The sequence below is a fragment of the Aedes aegypti genome, chromosome 2 (genome assembly GCF_002204515.2).
Source record: "Aedes aegypti strain LVP_AGWG chromosome 2, AaegL5.0 Primary Assembly, whole genome shotgun sequence".
NCBI classification, from domain to species: domain Eukaryota; kingdom Metazoa; phylum Arthropoda; class Insecta; order Diptera; family Culicidae; genus Aedes; species Aedes aegypti.
The window spans coordinates 418862424-418876240 of NC_035108.1; the positions used below are offsets into that span (position 1 = coordinate 418862424).

The window sequence follows — 13817 nt, forward strand, 5'->3', positions numbered from 1 at the left end:
GAAGATGGCATTGCATTACGATATGGATGGAAACCTATCTTAAACATCAAGTGAAATATTTTTCAATCCATGAAAAGGCAAAATACACTAAAATTCTACAATAACCAAACACACAATTAGCTTAGGATGGATTTTTCTCTTTAAAATCTTTTATCATATAAAATCGAATGATGAGTTCCGATAATGGAGGATAGCATAAGATGTAACAATATGAACAAAGACGTGTACTTATTGAAACGCTATGAAAACACTGAATTTTCCTGTAGAGATTGTTCATATTTGACGTGATAAATAATCATATTGGTTGCAACCGCGTATACATGCAAGGTGTATAGGGGGAGATCCCCCAGTATCGGACAGCACGCAATACCGGACAAAGTCGAAAAATTGAGAAATCATGGTCCAATCATGATGGTGTATTAAAAGAAAAGAAAGCTATTCTGGAGAGTAATGTTTGCGTAGAATAACATATTCTTAAAATATGCATGCCTTTTTAAAAAAGAAGAAATGTTTGAAAATTGTGAAAAAGTTGATGCATCGCCTTAAATTTGAGCCTGAATAGTAATTATTTTAAATATGGCAAAATAGTTTGGATCACGCAAGCATGATCGAATATTATCATAAGGACTGTTCATTTTATAAAGTGGACACCTTGTTTGCGCTATATCTTTTTTATTTATTGATGAAATCGTAAACGGTTTTCTGTGTATCGTTCAACTATTATTCTACAATGTTATGAAAATACAGGAACTTACAAAATGCTTTCGGTTGAAGAACTAAATAGTTTTTGCAAAAACTCCTTAGAAAAACTGTTCGTCAAGTTTAAGCATTATTTTTCGCATGAAAAAATCCTAAATTTAATGAACAAATTGTATGTTGGTATCCTTTACTATTCAACTTAAGGTAGTGCTTTTAAAAACATCAATAATATTCCATCAGTTCCTGACGCTGAGTCACTTTAGTGATCTATTCCTTATGGTCAAATTTGCTGATACACCATCTTTTTACTACCAGCAAAAAAGTAAAGTAATAAGCGTGTTCAAAACTGGTTTAGATTACTAAAGAAACTATATATGTATAAAAAAAAAGCAAAATCTTGAGTTTTAACCGCATTCTTGGGTACCAAATTTACTCTTTATGGTCGTTTTATTGAAAAATCCCATCCTTTTAAATTATATACGCATGTTTATCGATCTAGAGCAAACTGTAAGCGTTTTTCTCAAAATATTAGATAGTCTCAGAATAACATATTCTGAAAATAATACATTCAAAATAAATTTGATTTAATTCAAGCAGTGTTCCCAATCTTGATGATTGTCATTGTGCTTTGAGTGGTCTTCTGAAAATAAATTATTTGTTTTTCTATTGTGCTTAAAATATGACGTGGGGACTAAATCAGCAACTCTATGAAGGCGTAAGTTATTTTTATTATAAATACTATATTATTACTTCCGTCTGGACGTACGTACTTTAAACCTTAAAATTCTACTCATATCAGTTCCATTTAAATTTAAGATATTTTTCTTTAAAAAAATTGATAAAAAATGATTTTATGATATCTGCAAAATTGCTTCTCCAAAAATAACTTGATATTTTTTAGCAAGCTTCTAATTGATGATGCTTTCGAAGTACCACCATTTTTTGAAAATCTATATAAATAAAAATGGAGTGGTGTTTGTATGTCACGAAATGTCTTGAGAACGGTCCAACGGATTGCCGCAAGATATTCACTGTTGCACTCCTCAAGGGATGCGACGTGTTCGTGCGAAGAAAAAAATCAGGAAATTCGCCGGATTTATCGGGAAAACGGGAGAAGACTAAGGTGTAATTTGTATGGGGGATTTCTTGACGTTTTCCAACAGCCTACTTGATGGCAAAACGAAGTTTGCCGGGACCACTAGTAAAAAATATAAATTGTCGAATTTTCCTGCCGATTTTTAATAATCCTTGATTTTGATAACCTCCAAAAATCGACCGTTCTAAACGTTGTGCCTTATTAGTGTGAAATCATATTATTTTGGTAACTTTTTTATTACCACAGCATTGTACAATATTAGTCGAACGATGTACAGAAAACCGATTACGATTTCATTGATAAATTAAAAAGATATTGCATGTCCAAAGTGTCCACTTTATAAAATGAACAGTCCTTAATTTGAAAATTTGAATGTATTTTGTACCGTATATAAACTAAATGTAAACAAACTACAATTTTGGTCGAACATCTCCTGTCTTCCAGTTTCGGACAGCTTGATTTGTAATATTATGTCATTGTTATTTTTGCACCAATGTTTCAAAATACATTCATTTTTCATAGATTTCGTCGATAATGGTATCAATCATGCAATAAAAGTAAGAAGAATGAACGTTCTGACCAACATCGTAAAATGAAGTATTTTTCGTCATATATGAAAGAGGTTTTTAATGGACATCTTGCAAATTAAGTAACACTCAAATTACTCTAGTAAATGTTGCATCCGTATTAAATTGGCTATGAAATACTATTCCTGGAGTAAAACCAATCGATGGTGTACACATTTACTAAAATCGAGCCATTTCCAGATTGTGTCCGGTATTGGGAGATCCGGAGATCACTTTTTGAGATTGGCCAATTTGGTACTAGAATTCATCATCAAAATGTAATGTCAAAATTCATATTTATATTTTCAAATTTATTTTTGTACGATACAAAAATAATCATATTTATCATAAATGGATAACAGGATCACATAAAACCAATATTTTTTTAATTATGAATTTGGTGGCTTAAGTGTCCGGTACTAGGGGATCTCCCCCTATATGGTGTTCAGTGGATTACTGAAGACATGTCAAAATATAAAAGTTATTTATTTTTATTGTCCATTTTTATTGTCTATTGACGTGTATTTTTTAAATATCTGTAATCATATGAATTTAAGAACAGGCGTACATTTTAGTCTAACGGGTCGCTTCTTTTATGTGCATCTGCTACGCTTTATATTAACATTATTTTATCGACGTGTGCAGAAGACCTGAAAGCTTGTCCATTTATTATTATATATATAAATACCGTCATAAATGAAATCTCCTAAGTTCTTTTTTAATGAAAACATTTGTTTTTGTATTTTTGCTTAGGTTGGAAAAACCTGTTAATGCGTCATCGAAGTTGTTCGCGTCATATTGCATTCGTGCATACCTATGCCTCTCACAATTTCGAAGTAGTAGAACATCAGCAACTCCTACCCCTGAATATTGACTGTAAGTTCGCAAAATATATGCTAGAAACTAAGTTATATTACTTCAAAATAACAAATGGAGGAGCCCACAAAGCCTCGATGCCAATGAAGTCCCATATTGTCTTCGCACAAGTTCTCTATTCAGCGAATCGATATCTTCACCGGAATGCCACCCTTGGGTAGCAGGGCCACTGTTGAAGGAGTGAAGTCGATTTTCGGACCTCGGGTGGCTTCAAAGTTGAATCGGGACAGAAGCAAAACCAAACAAATCTTGGAAACCATTACGCCCATTCTGAAAGCTGTTGAGAAAATGTGTTGATTACAAGTAACTAAGAATCGTATAAGAGTGAACGTTTACCTATACAATTCCGAGGACCTTCTCCGAATGGATAGAATGCCTTTTCGTCGTAGTTTTTCGTAGATTTGTCAAACCTCTCTGGAAGATATCGGTCCGGTTCTGGGAAATATTTTTCATCCATACCGTACGCCAGCAATGGGATCACAACCTGAGTTCCCTTCTTGAGTAAGATGTCCGAGTTGGGAACGGCATAGCTTTTGGTGCATTCACGATTCAAAATTGCGAGGCCTGGATACTTTCGAAGGGTTTCCTTGACACACAAGTCTAGGTAGGACATCTCCTTAATTCCATCATAAGTCAGTTCGCCACTAGTTTTCACCAACATTTCATCGATTTCCGTCTGTAGTTTTCCCATGGTTTCCGCATTTTGGGTCAGCTCGTGCAGTGTGAATGCGACGGCACTTGTGGATGTGTCCGAACCAGCTACATAAAACAAGAATACGTTTGCTGCGCACTCTTCGAAACCCAAAGCTGCTTCGTTATTGTTGGTATCCTCTCGACGAAGATCGATAAGCAGTTGAATGAAATCTTTTCGGGTAACCTTGTTCTTTTCACGGTGCTCAATTTGCTTCGTTACAATGTCCGTTACGAATCGGATCATCTCAGGGCTCAACGATGAAATTCGCGTTAACTTCAATAGTTCAGGACAGATAAACGATGCAGCAGCGCGAAGATTGTTAAAAAATCCGTCATACTGAAGTTCGCGCAGATTTTGGATGAACGCATCGTTCGGATCATTAATACAGTTTGCTTCGAAACCGAAAAATACCGAAGCAATTATGTCCAACACACATCGTGACACCAATTCGCGAATTTCCAACACTTCCTGTTTTTTGGCAGCTGGCTCGAGGACATTCTGCAGCTTGTGTCCAACGCTTAGAATGATAGGCATCATGCAGCGAAGTTGTCCGGCGGTGAACAGTGGGGTAAACTTGTTCCTCAGATTGCGCCAACGCTTCCCAGCAAGAGCGAACAGATTCGCAGAGAAAGGATCGACTTCTTCGTTGCAGAAAACGCCACGGTCGTGAAAATGGCTGAAGTCCGTCGTCATTATTTGCTGTGCTAAGTGCGCATCTCGAATCAGCACAGCCGGCCGAAAGAACAGATAGATTCCCACCAGTCGATCCTTGGACTTCCAGTAGAGGTCACATGTGGCAACTCCGAAAGATTCCGTCCTGTTGGCCACGGCTTTCAGGTTGCCGTAAGGGATGTGCGGTTTGATGCTCGGCAATCCATTCCGATCCCAGTACGAGTAGATGTAGCGGATGGCAAACGCTACTGCCAACCAGAAGAGTGCGAAGGTGTAGATGAACATTTTGAACTCTTTGCTGCCGAAGAGTGAAGACCACAAACTAAGATAGACTGCCGTTTCTGGTGGGCTTTTTATAGGCAGTTGGTCGGAGAATATCTTAGAAAGAATTAAGTACCTACTGATAAAACCTCTACAGTGTCCGAGAGTTGGTGGTAGCTGGATAAGATATCATTGTCTGTTGTCAATCCTACTTGTATGTATGAATGTTATTAGTGGATTCCATCTGATTTTTAAAAAATCTATTTTGCGAAACTTGTCATAAATAATAGGAGATTGTCAAATGTTTAACGATCAAATTGATTGTAAAATAATGTTACAATTTAGTTCTAAGACCATCGCATACTAGTCCTACATACACGCATTTCAATTGCCAGTATAAATCAATGGAACATTATTATTTGACCACCGAATCTTTCCAATTTCAACAAATCTCCAGATAACAGAATAAGAAATGTCTCCCACCAATATTAAATTATCTGCCTTTGTTTGAGCCCCGTGATAACAGTATACCCACCCAATCTTATCTAGCTTCCAAACAAATCGGCTTGCATGCAAACCATGACGGCACAACTTTCCTGAATATTCCGGACAATGAGAAGGCAAATCGCATACCGGCAAGCGTGACAACGATTATAGGTGTATCTTTTGGAGAAGTAAGCGCTTTTTGACTCTCAAGCTGTGTGCGGCTAGACTGAACCCTCTCGCTCTCGCAGTTCCATTCGTTTTCTACACGTGACAATGAACAGACAGATGAAGAGCTGGTTTCGTTAGCTTTTTGTTTTCACGCACGCACACGACAGGTTTATTTTGAATCGATCCACGTCGATGTCTCTGTCGTAGTGGAAGTATAACGATTGTCGTGATTGATTGAAGAATCGGATGCGAACGCCGCGGCGCGTTTGATTGTAGAATATCATCTGAAGCACGCGCGCTCCAACAATAAGGGTATGCGATACTAACTTTTTTCATCGACATTGTACACGGAATTTCTTACACCGATTATGACGAACCGAGGTGAAATTTGGGAAGTTTCCATTTTATTTAATGATCCAACTCAGTCTTATGACGGACCAGTTCTAGTTTTCTAGACTTCATCCATTTCTCAACTATGGAGATAGAGTGCGCTACTGTCAACTCTTCTTCCTCCGTCGATTCGCCATAGACCACTAGGGTGATATCGTCGGTGAAGCCAACAATTTTAACAGCCGTCGGAAGGGGCATCTTCAGTATGTCATCGTACATCGCATTCCATAACAACGGGCCCAGGATTGAACCTTGAGGTACTCCCGCGGTAATTCGAACACTTTTTGCCCCTCCTTTGTATCATACAGTAGAATCCTGCCATCAAAATAGCTTTCTAGAAGCTTACACAACTGCACCGGTACCTCGAGGCGATGAAGCACGTGTGCTATTGCTTCCCTGCTTGCGCTGTTGAACGCATTCTTCACATCCAGAGTGACAACCGCGCAGTAACGGATACCGCTCCTTTTATGCTTGATTGCCACCCCAGCTGTCTGAACGACCGACTGGATAGCGTCCAGAGTAGATTTACCTTTCCTGAATCCAAACTGGTTGTTGGACAGGCCGTCCGCAACTTCCGCATACAGTACTAGCCTGTTGAGCATCAACATCTCCAATAAATTGCCCGTCGTATCTAGTAGACAGATAGATCTATACGCCGACTGGTCACCTGGTGGTTTCTCCGCCATATGTGCACCACAAATTTCTGTCGCTTCCATACATCCGGGAAGATTCCTTGATCTATGAAGCGTTGCATCGTGGTGCTTGGGGGCCATGTGCTTGTGGGATAATGTGGGACTGGGAGGGAGGCACCGATACTACACACGAATTTGGATACAATTGTTTTCCAAATTGCAAGATAACTCCAGTTTGCCAACGATAATCAAGGCAGGCTTAGTGAAATTCGCTAGTTTTAAATTGTTGTGTGCCTTCGATTTTTCTGGACAAACATTGAAAAAGGGCCACAGTTTTCTATGCGTTTAATTTTCAGTTTTAGTTTTTTAACGAAAACAGTAAAAAAAAAGCCTCATTCCAATACGTTATATTCAATAAGAATTAACGGTGCTCTCGTGACGTTACTTTTAAATGTGCATGAATTGATTCTAATTAGATTTTTGCTACTTTTGATGGAATGCAAAAATATGCTTAGGCTAATTACGTGCTTTTATCGTGTTTGTCCATTGTTTAAGATCCGGGCTCACAGTGACAGTTTGTGACAGCAAAATCTCGGCTCACTGTGACGTAGAGAAATTTTGTATTGGTTTCTTCCTCTCAGATGTGGAAGAGTACATCGATTATCGATCGCAGCAACTCGGGTGGCTTCTCTTGGGGCGCTATGGTAACTTTGGTCTTAGCCATTACCACACTGTGGGCGGCACGCCATGGTCTCGAGTTGGCACTTTGGCATAGACTATCGAAGCAAGCCCGTTTCCAACTCTTGATTTCCTTTTTAAGAGCTAACTTTGCCTCTCTGAATGCTGCATCGCGTTCTTCTCATTGTGATTCTGTGCGTGCGCATTGCATTTTTTGTCTAGCCCGAAGGCAGATTGCTTGAAGATTTGCAATTGATTCGCACCACCAGTACACCGGCGGCCTGTTCTCTCTAGGAGGGGTTTTTCTCGGCATGGGAGCAACACACGCTCGTCATATCACAGCAACTAGCTCTTCACCGTTTAGATCTAGAGTATTCAGTTCCAGGGCTTCAGTGAATACTTCGCCGTTGATGCGCGCTGTTGTCCGACAACGGACTTGGGTCGAGTTACATCGCACTGCCCTCCGCCCGCCTGGTATTATACTACAGTGATACCTCCATGAGTCGATGTTCCATGACTCGATATCGACTCATGGAACCATACTAAAAACAAAATTTCATGGTTGCTATGATGGTCCCTAGAAGTAGCTTTCCAAAGGATTGCTGTTCCATGACTCGATATTTCCATGAGTCGATGGTCCCTTCAATATTGACTCATGGAGGTTTCACTGTATAGCGAATCGATTGATGATCGCTATGAGTATAACCGTCATCCATTGGCGTAGCTAGGATTTTTTTCTGGAGGGGGCCTAGGGGGGGGGGGGGTGCTAGCAAACTCTTGGTTTACAGAAGTAATGTCGGTCGCCATAATCACGATTTTCACAAACTTCATGATTTGCTTAGATTTGTATTGATTATATTTGTTCGTGATTTTGTCTCATATCGCTGCAAAATGATTCAATTTTCACTACGGAAAATATTCATTTCTTGTTCCAGTAGAAAAAATCCTTCAAAAATTCTTCTAAAGAACACATGAAGAATATCCCTTTGTTATTATTCCATAATTTTTCCAGGTATCAAAGATTTCTCCATGAATGATTTCCGTACTTTTCCAATTAATTTTCCATGAATTCCATTACCTGTTTTCACTGAGTTATTCCCGGATTCCCACTGGAAATCATTTCTGGGATTATTAATTATTATTGGACAGATTTTTTTCCTGAAGTTTAATTATGCTTTCTGATATTACCACAAAATTTCTCGAAGCATCTGTATCAAATTGCTTAAAAGAATCTCTTGTAGAATTCAGAATATAAATCTTTTTTTATGAAGGTCCTCTACGTACTTATTGCACATAAAATCTAATTGTTAGTTTAAAACATCATTCAGTTGTTCATTAATGAGTTAATAATCATCAAAACCGTATTCAAGATCATCAAGTAAGGATTCTTTTCACGAATTCTCCACCAACAGTTTTTCCAACTATGCCTTTGAGATTCTTCCTTAAGTCTCTCTTCATATTCCTTATACAAATCTTCCAGCAAATCTCTTAGCAATTCTTCAAGGATTGCTTGAAAAAATCATAGCAAAAATATCCAGGATTGATTTATCCAGGTTACTCTAAGGATTCCTCCTAATATTTTACAATAATTTCTTAAACAATAAAATAAGATTCAACTGGGAAAATATTTTTTGAGATACCTTAGAGAAGTTATCCACAGAACTATCTGCTTTTTTCCACGGATAATTTTTCTAAGTGTGTCATTAAATTAATCAAAAAATCAATTCAAACTTCTTGCATTCCTTAAAAATTTTCTTTCGAAAATTTCTTCAAAAATAACTAAGAAAAATTTTCAGTATGAAAACATTCATATAAAGTTTCAAGCAAAATGTACGTATTCTATCATAATTCTATATTCTATCATCATCATTGGGGCAACTAACTATTGTGGTACAACTGCAGAAGTTTAACGTTAGTATACTGTCAAAGATGTCTCATGGTAAAATTCGTAATGTAAGATTTTACCTAATATATATTTTGGAGGATTTTTTTGTATTATGTACTTTGAAAATTTGTTGAGAAATTCCTGATGGACTTTCAGAAATCGGTAACCATACGTACAGTAAAACCTCCATGAGTCGATATCTGAAGGGACCATCGACTCATGGAAATATCGAGTCATGGAAACAAATGCCTTGGAAAGCTGTTTCAGGGGACCATCATAGTAATGATGAAATTTTGTTTTCAATATGGTTCCATGAGTCGATATCGAGTCATGGAACATCGACTCATGGAGGTTTAACTGTATAATAATTCTGCAATTTTTTACAATTTCTTGATTTTTTTCTTTAGATTCTTTAAAATGTTGCTTTTTAGAGTATAAAAAAAATTGTTGGTCGAAGTATTTCAAGAAAGCGTCATGTGGAGGGAAGAGTGACGACAAAATTTCAAAGCAGGTAGAAACAGCAGATGGATAACGGCACAATTAAAGATAAGTGATTATTTATATTCTTCCTTCTAGAAATGGATACATACAAGCATTAGCGTCACATGAACTCAAACCTAGAGGGGGCTTGACCCATTCGACAAAATAAATTCCTTAAGCAAGATGTGACCTTAGCATGACAGATATATTTTTCTAGGGGGGGCTTGAACTTTTCTAGGGGGGGCTTAGATCCCCCTAGCCCCCCCGTATTTACGCCAATGCATACAAGATAGATAAAACCTCTCTAATGAGTTGAAAAAAAGGTTCATCAGAATCGGTATGAGTCCGATAGTAACACCACATCAGTCTTGCTTTCCGAGCCCATCACAGTGGTTTAAATTTAACTGGGTTACTTCTGTTTTGGCTGCTTTGATATTTCGCTTGTGCCCGGACATTTGGGTCCGCCCGTTAAGTGTCCGTTGTCTGCTTTGTCGACACATATTAGGCACTTAACGGTTTACTTACAATCGCTTGCCCTATGGCCTTTGTTTCCGCATTTTCTGCACATCTTACTTCTGTCGGGACCATTACAATTCCACGGCCTGATGGCCGCCAACTGGGTGTCCTGCCGGCCCTTTCTAAGGTGGATGGCCTTACTGGCTACGTCGATGTCACACTGCTCTTTGTGGGCAGCCGAGACCTCTGCTGCATCAGTGACCTCTTCCAGATTTTAACACTGGAATGTCGCTTCTGCAGACAGGGACCTAACGGCAACCTCGTCGCCAAGTACTTCTTGTGCCAGTTGTTTATAGACTGCACCCTTTTTCTTGGCGTCCTTATTGAAAACTAGGATCATTTCACCAATCCTAGTCCGCCTTATGCTCCGCACATCTGCGCCCAATGGCGATAGCTTCTCCGTGCTTCGCATCGCCTTCAGAACCTCGGCGTTTTTCCCTTCCTCCGTTTTGATAACGTTTCGCTGTTTTTGGTTTAGCATTCTCCTTGGGCTCCGTTTTCGGTTTTCTCCTTTCTTTCTTTTTTTTTCTGACTAGTATACACGGGCTATTCCGTGGCTCTTTTTTTTCTCGGCTTTCTTGGCCTTAGGCTTGGTGTTGACCTCTCCACTGTTGCCATGTCCTCTTGATTGCGGAGTATGGCTCGTGCTAGCTTTTCCACTCTGGAGGACGGCCGCGTGGGTCACATTGCCCTTAGTAACCATACGTCTTTTCGCCACATATTCATCCTCGGAAGGTCCTCTTTTTCGCATTGCGTGTCGAATAATATCATCACGGTGTGTCAGAAACCGTTATTAACAGAAAAAATTGTCCAAGAATTTGGCACCTACCATTCGAAAGATATATCACTCAAGCATCTTCTCCGTGAATTTGAAAATATTTTAACGAGGGAATCGAAAGTTATCGTGATTTGAAAGTTTTGAGCTATTTTGGAAGGGAAATTCACATGCTCACAAACATTCCCCAACGGTGCATCATTATTAACTTGTAAACCAGCCAAGTTATCACCAGCTTTGCATTAAGCATTCAAAACATTTGATATCCAAGCACCTTCTCTACAAATTTGAAATCATTTGGTCGAGAAAATCTGAAGTTACAGTGATTTGTATTTTTATGATTATTTATATGAAGTTTAAGGTGAATATGAATCGAAGCCAAATTTAAAATTTTCAAGACCACAAATCTGGAAAACCGAGTACTCGTTTGAGCTGGAAACTTAATCGATTGGTCATCACCAGCTAGTGACCAATCGATTAAGTTTTCAGCTTAAACGGATATTTGTGATTTGTGCTCTTGAAATTTTGAGGTTTGGCTTCGATTCATCTTCACCTTATATCAGAGCTTATTTATGTGCCTTTGTTATGAAAGTGTACATAATTTACAAATAAAAATGTCTATACGACTGACCCTCAGCATTCAAAAGATACAGTAGTCAATTATCTCCACAGCTAGTTTGAGAATATTTTATAAAAATGCAACATAACTAGAGTACTTTGAAGTTTTGGAGTCATTAGGATTTTTTTTCAACCGTCTAAAATAGTGTTTGCAACACGCATTTAATAATTGCGACACAAATTAACTTAACAGATTTGCATTCAACTTGCATCTTTCATTGAAGAAATCCAGTGCTTCGTTTAACCACAAGCAAATAGATTCGTTTTTGTAAATTTTGTTTCATTTCCAGCGTTTTGCGGGGCAGTGTTTTGTTATGGCCCAAATAAGCATATTGGTGAAACTGAATAATTTGAAAGTGGCACCTTGTTGCTCAGTCGAGTTTGGATTATCAACTGGTGAGATCGTTATAGGCTAGTATTTTAAATAAGCTAAATATGATGGTTCACATATTATTCATGACAGCGAAGGGGATACGTTTATATATGTGTTTGTTTAATTAATAGTCAGTAGAATTTTATTGTAAAAATTAACATTGTTTCACGTTTTGCAAAATATGTGAATGCAACAAGCCTTATATTATGTTTAGTTCCTTGAATTATTCGATACTATGAGTGTCGACTTTTCCTTTAGATACTGATAGATTACTTTTTTGGATTGATGCTGCATGATTTGCATCATGCAAAATCTTTGAATGGTTCGTCACCAAAGGTATCGTTATATTGGTTCTTCAGTCATTTTTTGTGCATATAAATATATATTGAAGAGGCTTTAAAATACAATTCATCCGCCTCCTAACTTTTTATTTTATTTTGTTCATTATGTTGATGACTTCATCTTGTTTTGAGGGAGGTATAACAAGGTATAACCAGTGAAAATGATGTGATGATCCCTAGTACTATACTGTAATTAAGCGTTTTGTTTACCAAGACGAATCTGTAATATAACCCCTTCCAATTTTCCAAACTCCCATTGACTTCTCGTGGAAGTGCAGAGGAATCCAACGACTTTGTGAAAGATAGTAACACGTAAATATTTACTCCATAACCCCAATTGACCTGTATTCGGACGCAGCAGGACGCGGTGCTTAGTTCAAGGAATGAGAACTCCATTACTTACACACTAAGAGTGCTGCGGTTAATCTTAAGTAGCATCCGTTGGTTCCTTGTGCATGTATTGCTTTTGTAATAACGGAGAAGTAACAGTAGGCGGTCAATCATGCTGTTAAATCACATTGATCAACATATCGATAAAATTTGTTGCAAATAGTAGTGGTAAAAGCATTGTACATGGTAATTTAATAATCAAAATATACTTCCAAAACTACAAAGTACTTTAGCTATGTTGTCTCTAGATGAAGTATTCTCGAGCTAGCTGCGAAGATGCTTGAATAATTCATCTTTTGAATGCCGAGTGTCAGTCGTATGGACATTTTTATTTATAAAATCTGTGCATTAATATAACAAAGCCGTAAAAAGCTCTAATTAGAAATAATGGTAAAAATACAAATCACTGTAACTTCTGATTTTCTCGAAGAAATGATTTCAAATTTACAGGGAAAATGCTTGGATATCACATGTTTTGAATGCTTAATGCAAAGCTGGTGGTTACTCGGCTTGTTTACATGTTAATGATGATGCACCGTTGAGGAATATTTATAAGCATGTGAATATCCCATGCAAAATAGATCAAAACCTTCAAATCACGATAACTTTCGATTCCCTCGTTAGAATATTTTCAAATTCACGGAGAAGATGCTTGAATACTATATCTTTCGAATGGTAGGTGCCGAATTCTTGGACATTTTTTTCTGTTAATAACGGTTTCTGGCACACCGTGTATCATCAGATATATTAGCGTTGGCTTTGAAGGAAAACGCTTCAGTCTGGCACGACTTAGTGTCCCTTTTGCCTTCTACCTTGCCAAGTTGCTTCTTGGCTTCCTCATAGTCTTGCTCTGCCTAGGACTGATTGTCACAATTGTAGTAGACTTGTTTGTTAGTCTTTGCTGATATTGCTTTTGCTCTTAAAAAACTCGGTGATGACATCTAGTTGCTCAGTAGCTCCCTGCATTTTCGGGAGGTACTCCCTATTAAGATGAATGGCTTCGATTAGTTCTGGGTCATCGATCACCCCACATGTTGCACTGGAGCGGCCAGTGCCTGCCGTCATCACAGCATCTAGGCTTTCGCCCACATTGTTCTCACTTAATTTGATGTTGGTCGCCTCCTTTCTTGGCGATAACCATACCCGGTTACTGATGGGTTCAGAAGCCTTTTCTTTACATTCCGCTAGTTGTTTGTTTTGATGGGTCATCCCTTATGGGTC

The 13817-nt window shown here is 38.2% G+C and overlaps 2 protein-coding genes across 6 annotated transcripts in view; both read right to left on the bottom strand.

The window, feature by feature from the left end:
- The window catches only part of LOC5571525, a 531761-nt gene that overhangs the window by 336036 nt on the left and 181908 nt on the right, over positions 1–13817 (bottom strand). The gene's annotated exons all lie outside the window — the stretch shown is intronic.
- Positions 2837–4946, bottom strand: LOC5571543 (cytochrome P450 6d3). Its single transcript, XM_001653640.3, has 2 exons — positions 3574–4946; positions 2837–3514 (listed from the first exon to the last, which is right to left on the bottom strand). Exons 1-2 carry the CDS (start codon positions 4886–4888, stop codon positions 3357–3359), a joined length of 1473 nt encoding a protein of 490 aa, XP_001653690.1. The 5' UTR covers positions 4889–4946; the 3' UTR covers positions 2837–3356.

Bases quoted from the DNA above. Each gene is read 5' to 3' on its own strand.
- LOC5571543 (XM_001653640.3), bottom strand. From the start codon at position 4,888: ATGTTCATCTACACCTTCGCACTCTTCTGGTTGGCAGTAGCGTTTGCC. The intron at 3,515-3,573 runs GTAAACGTTCAC...TTTTCTCAACAG, and splicing joins AGGTCCTCGGAATTGTATAG to CTTTCAGAATGGGCGTAATG.